A 15,168-nucleotide genomic window follows, 5' to 3' on the forward strand; every position below is an offset into this window, starting at 1 on the left:
TTAGTTTCTTTTTTTTTTTTTTTTGGTTTTAACTCAGTATGTTTTGTAGAAAAATGGTCGTATTTAAATGTCTTTGGTCTGAGGCACATCAGAACCTCTCGAGATTGTTCCAGGTGAAGAATGTGGTAAGTTAAACCGCACAACTTTCTTAAACAACACTGAGGACATGAACTTTCAATTACGTTTACGGGCCTGGTTTCAGATAGGAAATAGACGTATTTAGAAACTGCAGCAAATACAACAACAACTACCATACCTGGCATTGTGTTTTATATCATAAATAAAACAGCAATAAAAAAAAAATTACTGTTTATTTTTTTATTTGTCAGCATTTTTAGGTTTTTGCTTCAAAAGATTACAGTTAATTTAAGCCATGTTGTGCCACATAATTAATAAATAGGAAATGCTTTAAAATGCTTTATTGGAAATAAAATGAATAGATTAGATTTTAATCTAGGTGTCCATTAAAAAACATCTTTAAAATCCATGTTACATCCCTGGTATTCCAGACTTCTAGCTGACTAAGCTTTCATTTCAGCTTTAGTACTATTTCTGAGCACAAGGAGACTGTCTTGTTAAAGTCCCAGGGTTGCATCAGGGTGATGTCACTGACCAGCGGACATCTCCACACTGTCGCTTTAATTTCAGTGCGATCCAGGGGGCAGGATCGTGTTTATTCCTCCTCCTCGACTCGGAGCGTTTGCGCCAACCGCAGCAGCAGCAGATTGAATGAAGTGTCTTTGCAGGCTGCTGGCCTCACGGAGGACACCGTGCTGGCTCGCTCAAGGATGCCAGAGATGTACGGCCAGAAAGCATCGCTATGTTTTTTCAGCTCTTAGGAGGGCGGATCTGAGCCTCGCCACATTTCTCCAGCAGCCCCGCTTTTAAGAAGCTGCGGGGCCTCGAGAAACCGTCCTCCCCGCCGCCTTGATGGTATCTGGACGGCAGCGCACCGCTCAGGCGACTAGCAGCTTTCTGCACGGGTGATTAAGAACTTGGGGAAAGGAAATGGTCAAGATGGCAGCTGTGCGCGGAGAGATGAGGCTGATGTGTTGGCATTAGGTCCAGTATTTTTCTTTAATTCTTCTTTTGTCATGCAGGATCGCTGCGCAGGACGCGGGCGCTTGTGAAGGAACGCCGTTTGGATTTCTCCAAGGCTCCGCCGACTCTCCGCGTCTTTCGCTCTACATTTAGAGAAATTGCAATGCATGTTGGCCAGGGTGTGGGCTGTGCACGACAAAAGGCAATGTCTTGTTAACGCTGGCCAGCCCGATCGGCTCCGTGTGCTGCGGATAGACGCCTTGCAGGAGGACAGAAAGACGGACACGTGTTGGGACTGAGCTGCAGGCAGGACATTTGCATATCGTGCATAGTAAATAAACTGCCCCCGAAGCCTGCACACAACATTGATGGAATGCGACCTGAGTGATTTTATAACCCTTTGTGCAACAACCGAGATACTGCGATTACCATGGCTGAGGCGGCGCGTAACGATAACGAGCCTCCCTTAAACGTTGAGATAGATCCGGATTTCGAGCCCCAGAAGCGGCCGCGGTCCTGCACTTGGCCCCTACCCCGTCCGGAGTCTGGTGCGGGCAAGCCCGGGGCAAATGACACTGACGTAATCCCCGAAGAAGAGGATGATGAGGAGGAGGGTGGGAGCACGGGGAGCGGCGCTGCCCTGAAAGCCAGCGGCGGTGCTGGTGTTAAACCCCTGGAGCCGAGCAGCAGCGGCAGCTCCACTTCCCAGCCGGTGGAGGTCCAGCGCGGCCCCTGCAAAGAGGAGGCAGGAGACGGCTCCCCTTCCTCCGCGCAGACCCCCGCTGCAGCTCTGGGCGGCTCTGCCTCCCAGCAGCTGAGGAAGTCCTCCGCCCGCAGGAATGCTTGGGGCAACTACTCTTATGCAGACCTCATTACCCAAGCCATCGAGAGCTCCCCCGAGAAAAGGCTGACCTTGTCCCAAATCTATGACTGGATGGTGAGGTCTGTGCCATATTTCAAGGACAAAGGCGACAGCAATAGCTCTGCTGGCTGGAAGGTGAGCAGTGACATGCTGGTGCTGTCATCATAACAAAGAGCATACTTTGGTCATGTACACACACACAATGCACCCAGCTATTGTAGAAGAGATTGAGGAGATGGATGCAAGCACAGGTGGTTACTTGGGATGATTTTAGGTGATATTTCTTCCTTGCTCATGAGACAGATTTAGTGTAGGAAATCTGCAGGGAATTTGGGGAAATGTGTGCACAAGCTGCTGCTGTCAAAATGTGAGTACACTTAAAAGTGGCGTGCGTCAAATTACACTCGTATTGCATCAATCAGGACCCACACCAAGAGTTTTGAAAGTCAACACTCAAAACATGCAAAGTTGATTTCACTTTCAAGACAAACTGCTCACACTGCAGCACGGCGGCTTCTTACAAGCTTCGCCGGGGCCCTTGCTTCTGTTTGATTTTCAGGATTAGTTCGGCCTGGACCAAACCAATTCATCTGTCATAGAATCAAGTCTGATGAAAGCTCTGAGCTTTGCGGGATTTAGATGGAGGGGGGGGATAGGTCTGTAATCCTGCACAACTGTGGATGCAGACAGACTCCAGGGAGCTGCTTCTTGAATAAAAGACAGAAATGTTCAAGATTATGCTTTTTAAACCTCATCGTGGTGGTGGTGGTGGGAATCGGGGTGTAAAACGTGTGTGTGAAACAAACTGATACCTATAACTAATTGTTCTGCGCAGAATCAGCTGGTTCGTTAATACTTCATATTAGAGGCGGTCAGTTTTCATTCATGCAGATGCGTTCGGTGGCTGCAGACAGATATTTGCTACAAGAGGAAAGGGTTAATGCTTCAGATATGCTGACATCAGCGTTTCTGAGGAGATGCTTTGTAGCTGAGTGACATTCAGCTATCAGCGTGAGGCTGGTCATCTGCACGAGGCACTGTGCAAAAATGTCCTCAGGGTGCACAAAGTGGGACTGAAGGCTCGTAAATTCAGACCTGTCACACATCACCCTGCCCTCAGCCAGCTAGGACTCACTGACAGGCTTTGTCTGCAGCTGCAGCACGAGGTCAAATCTACATCCTTTTGTCTCTCTCTTACGAATCCAAACCAAATATTTCAGCGGCCGCATGGATGACCACCACCCAGCGGCTCGTCCCTGCCGTGTGCCACACTGCCTTTTCATGTGGCACTGGCGCAGGGAATCAATCAGCTGACTATAAATTATGTAGGTCAATGTGTAGCAGTGTGAGAGAAGCTCAGTGTTTCTCTTTGGATCTGGCTCTGGCTAAACTGGCATTGCTCCAGTCCCCGCTCAGAACGAGGCTTTGCTCAAAGGGTGCTGCAGCACTGCTGTGACTGCGTGGGGGAGGGGAAGGCAGGAGTTTGCTCTTTGTGATTTATCCTTAAATGCAGTGCGGCTCATACTGTGCGTACCTGTGCAGCTCTTCTAGTCCAGTAGCCTTTTTGGACAGAGGGCTGCTCATTTTTCGCTGCAGGAAATATTAGTCCTTGTTATCTTAAACCATTAAAAGCTCATTCAGTCTTGCTTCAAACAGGGGGTTAATAAAATAAAATAAGCACATATGTAGCATCTTTTTATTAAGATCCAACACCTCTGGGGTAAATAGCTGCCCTTATGAAGCTCGTAATAATCTCAGAGAAGTGGATTTAATGCTTTGGTTGTATACCTGCCTGCTGTAATATAATACAGCAACGCTACAATTTACAACCTCGTAAATGGCCACAGAGCTGAATCAGAACTGCCTCAGCCAAAATTGAAGAGTCGTAAAGGTTTATTTATTTATTGGATACAGTGCTGATGTATTGGATTGCATTGGATTGAACGGGACAGGTGTTGTTATTGTGTCTGCTGCCTGGAGCTCGGGGGATCACCAGCACGTTGCAGTGCTTAGCTTGGCCCCGTTGACAAGTGTGACATTTGATATTTAGTCTAAAGCAGCTCTTAATAGACATACTATATATTTAATTGTGGACAGTAAGAGAACATATCAATATCAGTCCCAGTACTTAAACCAAATCAGTTTTAGAGACGTTTCTTTGTCAGTGCAGCTCAGTATTTTCAGCTTATTTAAATATTAATTGGTATTAGGAAAAGGGAAAAGAAAATATTGGCCCATTACTACCAGAAAATAAGACAGATTAATAGTTTGGATCCTTATATGCTCATATTTGTAGTGTAAACAAAAGGACCAAATGCAATTCCACAAGACGTAGGGCATCGACCATAAATTGTCAAAAGTACCCAGAGGTCTTTTACTGCATGGTGCACATGAGCAAACACTAACACAGCTTAAAAGTGAGTGAAAATGGATATGAATATTTGATAGGCACATTTGAAATAATATAATATGGAAACTGGGGCTGTAATCCACTGTAACAGTGGCGTAACTAGAAACTGCTGGAGATTTATACTAAGCATGCAAACAAAGCTAACTGGCTGTAGATATTCCTAAAATGTTCACATTTGACAGGGCTACACGAGTTTTCCCCCATGAAACTATTTTATATTTATCTTAATAAACCTGAAAACATCCATATCCCGTCCAGTCACAAATGCTTGCGACGGGGAAATGAAAGGAAATCAAAAGTAAACCTTCTGCATAGTCTGAGGTGCTCCCTGATATTCAGAACACTCTCTTCGTCATTTTGGCAATTGTCATCAAACAAATCAAGATTTATCTACTTTTAATTATCAGCCCAGACCTCTTGTTTTAAATGATTCATGGAAATGGGCAAAAGCCTGCTGGAAACTGTGCTACAAATCTTGATGGTACAAAAAAAGTCTAAACATTTGAAGCAATGTTAGATTTTGAGACAGCCTCACACATTTTTATAATGTGAACCAATGAGTTCTCACTGTGGTGTATTAACCCACAGTTGAGCATTACTGAAATACTTTAAACCATGTCTGTTTCATGAAATTACTAAGCCTAATCATAATATCTGTGACCAGATTTTGAAGTAAAGGTTTCATTTCTTTATTAAATACATCTAGCAGGCTGCTAGCTTAGCATAAACACCTGACTTTTGGATAGTAGCTAGCTTACAGTAGCTCAGCCCAGTGTTGGTAGCAAAATCTACTTGCGCTTCTTAAGCCCACAAAGATACACTGTAGGGTTCATATGTAGTCATTGCTTAGTTGCTTACTCTACCTTAGCATAGCATAAATACCTTAAACAGGTTGTAGTAGCTCATCTGACTCTGTCCAATAGTAACAAACTCTTCCAGCACCTCTTAAACTCACAAATTATACAGTATGATAAATATAATCGAAATAGCAAATGATAGCTAGCAGCTGCTTAGCCTAGCATGAGTACCTGAAACTAGGGGTGGCAGCTAGCTTAGCTCTGTCCAAAGGTAACAAACTCTATCGGCACCTCTTAAGCTCACAAATCATACAGGCTATACTATAAATGTATGATTAAAAATAAAGTCACAGCTTGCAGCTGCTTAGGTTAGCTTAGCATAGCGTAGCATAAAGACCTCAAACAGGGTGTAGTAGCTTGTCTGACTCTGTCCAAAGTTAACAAAATCCATTAGGACCTCTTAAGCTCGCTAATCATACAGTCTGTACTATAAATATACGATTAAAAATAAAGTCACAGCTCACAGTTGCTTTGGTTAGCTTAGCTTAGCTTAGCTTAGCTTAGCTTAGCATAGCGTAGCATAGCATTAAGACAGGGTGTAGTAAATGGTAAATGGCCTTGCTTTTATATAGCGCTTTTCTACCTATTGGCACTCAAAGCGCTTTACAGTCATGGACGCATATACCCATTCGCTCACACAAGCACACACACGTGCCACGCACTGGGAGCAACTGGGGGTTCAGTGTCTTGCTCAAGGACACTTCGGCATGTGGCACATTCCGGGGATCGAACCGCTAACCCTCTGGTTCGTAGACAACCCGCTCTACCTACTGAGCCACAGCCGCTTGTCTGTCTCTGTCCAAAGGTAACAAACTCTCCCAGCACCTCTTTAGTGCACTAATTATACAGTCTATACTATAAATATACGTCAAATATAAAGCCACAGCTAGCAATAGGTTAGCTTAGCATAGCATAAAGACTTGAAACAGGGTCTAGGAGCTAGCCTAGCTCTGTCCAAAGGTAACAAAATCTACCAGCAGTGCTCATCATGACATTATATTTAGTTTGCTTTAGCTGCTCATAATATAAAGTGAACATGATGTATTATTACAAGTTCTTGGGTGCAAGTACTTCTCTGATTCTCTTCTTAAAGTCTTAAAGCTGATGGCCTTAATATTTACCGTGCAATCACGAGAGTAGTATAAAACACAAAAAATACATTGAAGCATATGTCAAACTATTTGTAGACTGACATCTTAAGTTGGAAAAAAAAAAATAGATGGACTAGAAAACTGCTGACTTTGGTCTTTCTTGGGACTACTTTTAAAGTCAGTAATTCAGCCTAACAGTGCAATTATTGCTCAGTTTAAAATTACTGGCAACTTTAGCATTACCACCTTAAAGTAGGTGGATCAAGAAGGCAAAGAGCAGCGAGGTAGCCAAGTTTTATTTCTCAGTCACGTGTGCTTTGTTGTTGTTAGACATGAAAGTGTTTGCTAGTTGACCTAATCCTTTAATGGGCTTGTAGCGGGGGGCTCTGTGGGACGTTTGATGTCAGTGGGTCATTCCATTGACTCATAGCATTCAGGGGAAAACTCTGGCCAATGCTTGTTTGTGATCTAAGTCGTCACAAAGCTTTGGAACAACTTCCTCCTCTGCTGCATTTACAGGATCCCTCGTCTGGCTGCAGTTTGTACGTGTTGAGCTTGTTTGGTGTTTGATTAGTTTAATCTTCTGAGAGATGGATTTAAATAGGACCTCGGTTTACTCCAGTTAATTCAAGCTTAGAGAATTACGCTGGACCCTCTCCCAGTGAAGCTGGCCTTTGGGTTGTGGAGATCAGAGTTTCTCCCTCTGTTACTGAAGTCTGACAGGCTGGTTGTGCAGGCTCCAGCTGTTTAATTTTGTACATGCTTGGGAACATCTCCAGGGAAATCCTGCAGACCTTTCTGAGCAGCCAGAAATAGGTCACAGTGTGAAGTGCAAAGAAGCTGTGTCTTTTAGAAGACACTTCAGGGCCAGAAAGGTTCACAATACTTTGTTGTAATAGTTTAACCACAAAGACCTTCATTTGTTGGTTTAAGAAGGGAGTACACATTGTATTTGTTGCCTGTTACTAGTCTAACTACAAAGACCCACACACAAGATCAAGTTTAATAGCTCCACATGACAGCCAACAAACAAACAAATACAAACTTAATTTTAATTTATTTATTTTTATTGCAGAATTCCATCCGACACAATCTGTCCCTCCATAGCCGATTCGTGAAAGTCCAGAATGAAGGAACAGGGAAAAGCTCTTGGTGGATGGTCAACCCGGAAGGAGGGAAAGGAGGCAAAGCTCCTCGCCGCCGGGCTGTTTCGATGGATAACAGTAAGTACATCAAAGGAGCCAGAGGACGTGCAACCAAGAAGAAAGCCTCACTGCAGGCTGCTCAAGATGGCAGCTCTGAGAGCTCCTCAAGCCTCTCCAAATGGACAGGGAGTCCCACCTCCCGTAGCAGTGATGAGCTGGACGCCTGGACAGACTTCCGCTCCCGGACCAACTCCAATGCCAGCACACTGAGCGGCCGTCTGTCCCCGATCTTGGCTAACCTGGAGCTGGACGAGGTGCCTGATGATGACTCGCCTCTCTCTCCGATGCTATACTCCAGTCCCAGCAGCATGTCCCCATCCACAGGACCCACAGGACTCTCTGACCTGGCAGGTACCATGAACCTCAATGACGGGCTCTCCGACAACCTGATGGATGATCTTTTAGACAATATCAGCCTGACAGCATCCCAGCAGCCTCCTCCTGGAGAGGAAGACAATGGAGCCAACAGTCCAGGGAGCTCAGTGTTTACCTTCAGCTGCTCAGGAAGCAGTTTGGGAAGTCCCTCTGGCAGCTATGGGCCGAACCCTCTTTTCAGCCCTCCATCCATCACGAGCCTGCGACAGTCACCCATGCAGACCATCCAGGAGAACAAACAGACCACCTTCTCCTGCCTCTCACACTTCAGTGACCACCAAACTCTGCAGGATCTGCTCAGCCTGGACTCCCACAGCCCGGGCAACGTGTTACTCACCCAATCCGACCCTTTGATGTCGCAGGCCAGCACCGCCATCGCCCTGCAGAACTCCCGCCGAAATGCCATGCTGCTCCGCAAAGACCACGTGCTGGTGAACCAAACCAGCGCGGGTCAGGCCCAAAGCTCTTCAGTGCCTGGTTGGCAAGCTGGCTTGTCAACCTCTGAGAATGACGCCGGCCACTCCGACGCCAAGCAGCCGCATCTGAAGTCTCCCAGTAAGAACGCCTCTATGCAGCTCGGCACTGGTTTATCCGGCCAGGACCGCTTTCCCGCCGATCTGGACCTCGACGTGTTCAACGGCAGCCTGGAGTGTGACATGGACTCCATCATCCGCAATGAATTGATGGACGCAGATTGCCTGGACCTCAGCTTCGACTCTCGCCTCCCCTCCACCCAGAACGTTAACAGGAATTCAGGAAGCTTCTCCAGCTCGAAACAGACATCCCCCCAGAGCTGGGTGCCAAGCTGAAAAGTTGTCAGAGCTCAGTATGAGTAAAAAAAACAAAACAAAAAAAAAAGAAGCAGCAGCGGAGGAAAATGTAAATTGGGTTCAGTGTCCATTGCATTGTGCATCTAGAGGGAAGAAAGTACGTGAAAGTGTATTTATGTAGTATTTTTAATGTGAAACATTAAAGCAACACTATGTAACTTTTGCTCAGCAATTACACGACTATGGTGCATTAACTTCTGGAGGGTACTGGAATAAAGGCTATCAATTCCTCATGCACACAAAATCACAAAACAAACCAGCAACTTTACGTGTACCCAGCAACGGGCAACTTCATCTCCTTCAGCTGAATAATACTTGTTAGTTTGGCACCGTTCACTGTCCCAAGCTTAGGATATGGCCACAGACGGCAATGAAATAAAAGATCACCTGTCTTGTGATCAGAAACTAGCCAGGCAACAGGTTTTCCAACACAGCCGAACGCCAGGCAAGCGTGTGTCGCAATGCAAGACGCAGCAAGCCGGCTAAAATTACTCCTTAGCCCCAAGAAGCTCAGCCTGGCGTTTGTCTTGCATCTTGAATGATCTATCAGGCAAACATGAGCTGCAGAATAGTGTCCACTTGCTAACAGTTTAGTGGTTCCTCGTTAAAAATAATATATATAATTGGGATCACTCTTCCGACCTCAGCTGTTGTAGCTTAGAGCTTCATCAGCTGCCGTTTCCACAGATTTGATGTTTCTGTCCCTTCTGCTACGTAGCCAAGATGGCGTCCGCCGAGTGTGGGAAGCGTTTCACTCTTCCTGACCGTTACGATCGCGCCACCCGGGTATTCGTAGTGCACTGCAAGTTGCCATACGTGTCCGTGCGAACGCAGTTATTCACTCGAAACAGAAAGCCCGAGCACGGATGGTATGACACACTCGGCCTCTTGCTTCTCTTAATATCTTCCTCATTTGTCTTTTCACCTCTGCCTTGATTTCCCTGTTCGGTATATATACTTTTTCCCGTTCTACGGCAGCTGGCACCCAGGACCCGAGGTGTGTGTGGCGCAGTGCCGTAAAGCGCTGTGCACTTCTCACTTCTACATAGTGGAGTGAAAATGAGAGAGGCCCCCCACCACCCCTTCCCACCTACACTTCAGCATACCATCGAAATGATCTCGAGGCCGTTGTTTTAAGGTGAAACTGTTGCATAATGTTGCTTTAAGTCCTGTACTGTATTTTAAGTGTCTTCGCGGTGGAGGAGGGAAAAAACAAATTGTTTAAAAAGCGATCAATGCCCGGACAAGCGTGATCGACAGTATTGACTGGAAAGAAAGCATCAACTCGTGTTAGACTCAGGGATTCATTCATATCACACAGTGGTACATGAAGCTGAAGATGAATTACAGTGCGTGTTCACCCTGCTTTCTCTCCTCCTTCACTCCCTTTCATACCTGAACAAACATTTTTGCCAAACCAGCTGTCGGCCTGTCGTTGGCCGGCGGCCTGTTTACAGAAAAAAAAGCTGCAAAGAATGTTATATTATTACGTTCCAGTGGAGGATACTTGACAAGCTCTGTTTGTTCGTTTTTTTTTTTTTTTTTTTGTAGGTTTCTTTTAGCCTAAATGGACTAAAAAGATTTTAAAAAACAAAAGCTTTTTTTTCTTTTTCCCATCGACTCACACACCAAATATCAATCTGTAGAGGTTAATATGTTATCAAGATGTGAACTGATCGACATTGTGTGTGCGTTTTTTTTTTTGTATGTAACGTTTTATTTAGCAAATTTTACCCTGTGATTTTAGTGACATTACTGTGAATTCTGTTTCTTCTGAAGAGGTGCATTACTGAAGTATTGATAATATGTTTTTGCTGCAGATCCCTTTTCACCGTTTCTGTTTCCCTCCTCCCTCCTCCTCCTCCTCCTCTTCCTCTTCCTCCACTCACCGCAATATTGGACTTTAGGACAGAATTAAGGACATGATTTAGCTCTAGCTGACACCTTTAGCAACACCTAACACTTGGAGACTCCACGGCGCTCAGCTGCAACATCTCGGCGTTCATTTCGAAGGAGTTCTCGGTGCTAAATACAGAGATAGCAGGGAGTGGCTGCGGACGGAGCTGCGTCAGTGGCCTCTCCTTTGTTATCAGCACTAAAGCAGGTGCTGGTGTTTTCAACCCTGTGAGAGGAGCGTGTGTGTAGTCTCTTAGAGCCATTTCTTTTTTTTTTTTTTTTTTTTTTGCCATTAAGGAAAGAAACGACCACAATATTTTAAATATTGCCAAAACTTTTTTCTGCATTTAAATACGTGTAAACAAGAGGATATACAGTGTATAGATATTAGAAACCAGTGTAACAAGGGCAAAAAAAGAAAAAAATCTACATCAGCACAGTTTTTGTAGGAACAGCAGGATGAAGTTTACATTATTTTAACAGCTGGAAACAGATGGAGGATGAGTTTGCCTTCTTGCTGTGTTGAACTTGGCCATTTCAAAAGATTTATTTATTTAAATTCCTCACATTGCAATACGTCCTCTTTTTTTTCCACTGTGTGTAGTGGGTCGGAGCCGCGTCGAAGCACTTTTTATTTGACCGATTGATCGTTTTGACCGCCTCAAATGGGTATTGATCAGGGCAAATGGTCCCTGACATTCTGTGTGTACCATTGAGGAATCAAAATGCTCCACAATGTTTGAGTTCAACAATTGGCTTAACTTTTTATTTTATTTCAAAAATAAAAGAAGAAGAAGTCTGCACAACTGTGCTTCCAAATAAATCAAATGTTCCGTTGCCTTTTGTGGATGATTTAAAAAAAAAAACAACGTTTTGAGTAAAACTCACTGCCAGTATCCACGTTTCATTTCTTCCTATTGCTCCTACAAACGAATAAGAGACATCCGAGTTAACGTTGCCTGTTGTAATTCCAATTCTTCTCTTGATTTTATCAGAGATGGTGCATGTAAATAAAGCTTAAAGGACAACCCAGAATGTTTTTGATGTACCTTTTTTATTTATTTTTTTATTATTTCTATACCTAGAGGAATTGCACAGCTGCAGACTTGACTGCAGGCGCTGGAGGTGAGTCGCCATTGGACAATCACATCATGAGCTGAGAACCAATCATGCACTGTATCCAAGAAGAAAGGAGCAGCTGAGATGAAGGGTTTTCAGTGCAGGAGCTGTGATTGTTGTGTATAGGTGCTCCTCAAATACTCATATACTTGTGCATGACTTCACATTTATATACTGTATTGTAGATTACATGTATTTTATCTGTCCTGGAAAGTCTAAAAAGCTGCACAGCACTGATACATATACATCATCCAAACAAAAGGATGAGTCTAGTGAAACACTGGAGCCCTCTACAGCTCAAATGCAGTCGCTGTGTGAGTCCAGATGAAAGGGCGGAAATGAAAGAGGAAGCCAGGGCTGCATGGATGTTGATCTCCATGGAGACGCCACAACAAATCACCACGGAGGCAGAGATTCAGCAGCACTGAAGGAGCAGTGAACACAGTTGCTGTTATTAGTGTGTCGGCCGTGAATGAACGGAAGGGCCAGCCATGTGTAACGTGTACAGGGTTTCCTCCTCCGTCAAAGTGAAGCAGATGGAGGCAGAGCTGTCACGTCAGCTCGCAGCTCTCAGAGCAGAAATTGAAGGATTTCCAGCGGGAGCAGGGTCCTCCAACTCCTACAGGTTTGCTCTCAGTTAATCCATCTCCAGCCTGTGTCTGATACACTTGCAGATGTGTTTAGTGTTTGTTTTAAACAGTCAAGGACCCAGATGGGTGAAAGTAAAAAGTAAAACACTCAAAACCTGAAACAGTTTAAGCTCCATGTTGCAGAGTAGGGTTTTCTCACCTTAAATCTAAGTTTAAGATGCATATGAGCAGGAAAAGCTAGGAAGCCAATATGCAATAAGGAAACCTGAAGAATCTAGTGAATGCATACGGGGTTCCGGACACATTTTAAGTTGAACACTCAGTGTGTGTAAATATATTCACCCAGATCTTCCATTTGCTTCCATGTTGATAGAAAACAGATGCATCTCCTACTGCACGCACACTGTGCTGATCCACAATAACAATAGCTCATTGAATGTCTGACTGTTTGGTTGGTTACTACCCTGAGATACCTGTAAAAAAACTACCAATACTTTATCCTTTGTGGGCATTAACAGGAATATTTCTATAATATTATATTTAAGATGGAATTTCTAAGTATATATTTTCTTTTTTTCTTCACAAAATCACTTCTTTTCTTTTTTTTTTTAATATAATTTTGCAAATAAAACAAGGCAATCGTTCAGCAGGCTTCACAATTGTACTTTTTAGAATATTTCTGCTTATTTATTTTCCTTTTTTACACCTTATTTCACACAGAAATCACACAAGCAGGGTGTCAGCAAAGTTGTGCACACTCACATTCTGATAAATCAATCCTGGTTTTCTAGCTCTGCAGTTAAAAGGCTCATCTTATTCCACCTGAGCATGTTTATGCATGTTTATTAATGACAATATCATCTGTTTGTGCTCCAAAAAGGGTTTGAAAGCAAATTCTATATTGATCAGTTCATTTGATTTAGCAAGGGTGAAATTTGTAGTTTATTAACTCAACTTTTTATTTGTGAAAGGGAGATTTGATATTTCCTGTAAATGTTGTTTTGTGTTCCAGTTCTGTTCCACTTCCCAGAGATATTTCCTTCTTTCATGCGGAGAGAGAACATGCACTGAGGAGAGGACTGCAGGTGAGTCAGAAACCTCATTTGTCTCCGGGACGTTGGTCTGCAGATTTCTAGATGATGCGATATAACGTTACTTAAGGTTTCAAACTCGATTTAGCCGCTCTATGGTTTCTGTCTTCTCCTGGTTTCAGGTGGCTGGAGCTCTGCCGGTTCGGTCCCAGGCCGGCGTCATGCAGAGAGAGCTGGAGAGCTGCTTGAGTTTGGAGTACACTCCTGACAGTCTGCCTCCTCTGCTGCACCAGGTGAGGACAAACACTCAGACAAAGATGATTTAAAAAAAAAAAAGAAAAAAAAAAGTTCAAATGAGGAGATTTGGAATAAAAGGAACAAGACTTATTTTTGTATTTTCTTTCCTGCAGTTCTACACGGACAGATCCTATCACCTGGCTCAGATCAAACATCAGCTCATGCTGAGATGGAGGAGATTTTGCCGGCACACCGGCGTCATCGAGAAGCTTTATCCTCATTACAAGGTTACGACACATGCTTAACATCAGCATAACCTGAGCCTGAGTATACCAATACGTTTTACCATAAAAAACAAAGCTAGGGAGGCCCCTCCCTCTCTCTGCTCTGGTTGGTCAGCTGAGCAACTACCAAACATTCATGTTAAAGTGCAAATGAAGCAGTGCAGCTGTTGAGGGGAGTGAAGCAGAGGGAGGGAAAGACGTGAAAATTCAAGAAAGTGTTTCATTGGATGCAAAACTAGTGCACGCCCCCAAGTGCAGCATGAGTCATAAATATTTTTAAACCATTTTCTAGGAAATTACAATCAATTTTGCTTCACTTCTGGGCCAGATACCTGCGTTCCGGTTGCACATAGAGCAAGACATATCATATCAACACACTTCTGATTAGATTTTAATCAAAAAAATGAGTCAGTTCAGAATACAGGAATAAATATTAAAGATACAGTATGTTGTACAAATATTAAAAGACAACCCAAAGAGAGGTTTTCACTTTCTTGATGCAGCAATTGTGTTTTTTTTTTTTTTTTTGCTTCAACAATCACACAAATAAGGCAGCTGACAATAAATGCAACAAAATCAGAGCTATATAAGAATCTTTCTGAAGATCTTATGCAGATGCATAAACATACGAACATACGTGAAGAGAAAGAATGAAGAAGGACATTTGAAGGAACACTGAACCCTTCCTGGTCAGTGCTGCAGTAATTGTGACTTGCACAGTTAGCAGAGACTTTCCAGCTGATTGGTCGCATGCATTTTATTTATTTTTTTCAGGATCAAGTGTCGTACTTGACACTGGAGTACGAGGACGCCGTTCAGAGAGCTCGCAGGCTGTCGGCGAGCAGAGAGGCGATCCTGACCGGCCGAGGAAACTCTGCCAACCTGCTCACCCAGGACGACGTGGTCATTTACCTGCGGTGGCTGGTCTGCCATCTGCACTCTGTTCAGACCATTCACAACTTCCTCAGGGTGAAAGAGAGACCTGTGGTGTTTAACAGTATACTTTTCTTAGTCTGAGTCGTTCTTGTGTCATTCAAAACTCTTCTTTTACAGGTCCTGCACTACATACCAGCACGTGAAAGAAAAAATAAAGAACCACAACTAAAGGTTCCTGAGGAAACTTTACGAGAGACTCGACGTGTTGATGGTAAGCGTCAAACTAGCAGCTTTCTGGACTTTAAATGCTGAAAAGTGACCAGTGAGTGCAGCAGCTTGTAAATAATGGAGTTCAAATTAAACAGGGGTTTTCTTGTTATGACTTTTCACTCTGTAAGTGTTTCATCAGTTTGAAGTCAGTTTCTAAGAATAGACTTTGGGGATTGTGAAGATACAATCCAAAT

The 15,168-nt window shown here is 43.8% G+C and overlaps 2 protein-coding genes across 2 annotated transcripts; both read left to right on the plus strand.

Moving 5' to 3' along the window:
• The first annotated feature begins 599 nt into the window (after positions 1-599).
• Positions 600-9,815, plus strand: foxo3a (forkhead box O3A). The gene is made up of 3 exons (XM_084568844.1): positions 600-983; positions 1,101-2,038; positions 7,337-9,815. The coding sequence occupies exons 2-3, from the start codon at positions 1,472-1,474 to the stop codon at positions 8,648-8,650; spliced, it is 1,881 nt and encodes a 626-aa protein (XP_084424970.1). The 5' UTR covers positions 600-983; positions 1,101-1,471; the 3' UTR covers positions 8,651-9,815.
• A 423-nt stretch (positions 9,816-10,238) lies between these two features.
• On the plus strand, positions 10,239-15,168 carry LOC311505091 (uncharacterized protein C6orf183). The gene is made up of 5 exons (XM_084568493.1): positions 10,239-12,311; positions 13,289-13,361; positions 13,427-13,600; positions 13,718-13,831; positions 14,603-15,168. The coding sequence occupies exons 1-5, from the start codon at positions 12,178-12,180 to the stop codon at positions 14,843-14,845; spliced, it is 738 nt and encodes a 245-aa protein (XP_084424619.1). The 5' UTR covers positions 10,239-12,177; the 3' UTR covers positions 14,846-15,168.

Source organism: Chelon labrosus (assembly GCF_963514085.1).
Source record: "Chelon labrosus genome assembly, chromosome: 20".
Classification (NCBI taxonomy): Eukaryota; Metazoa; Chordata; class Actinopteri; order Mugiliformes; family Mugilidae; genus Chelon; species Chelon labrosus.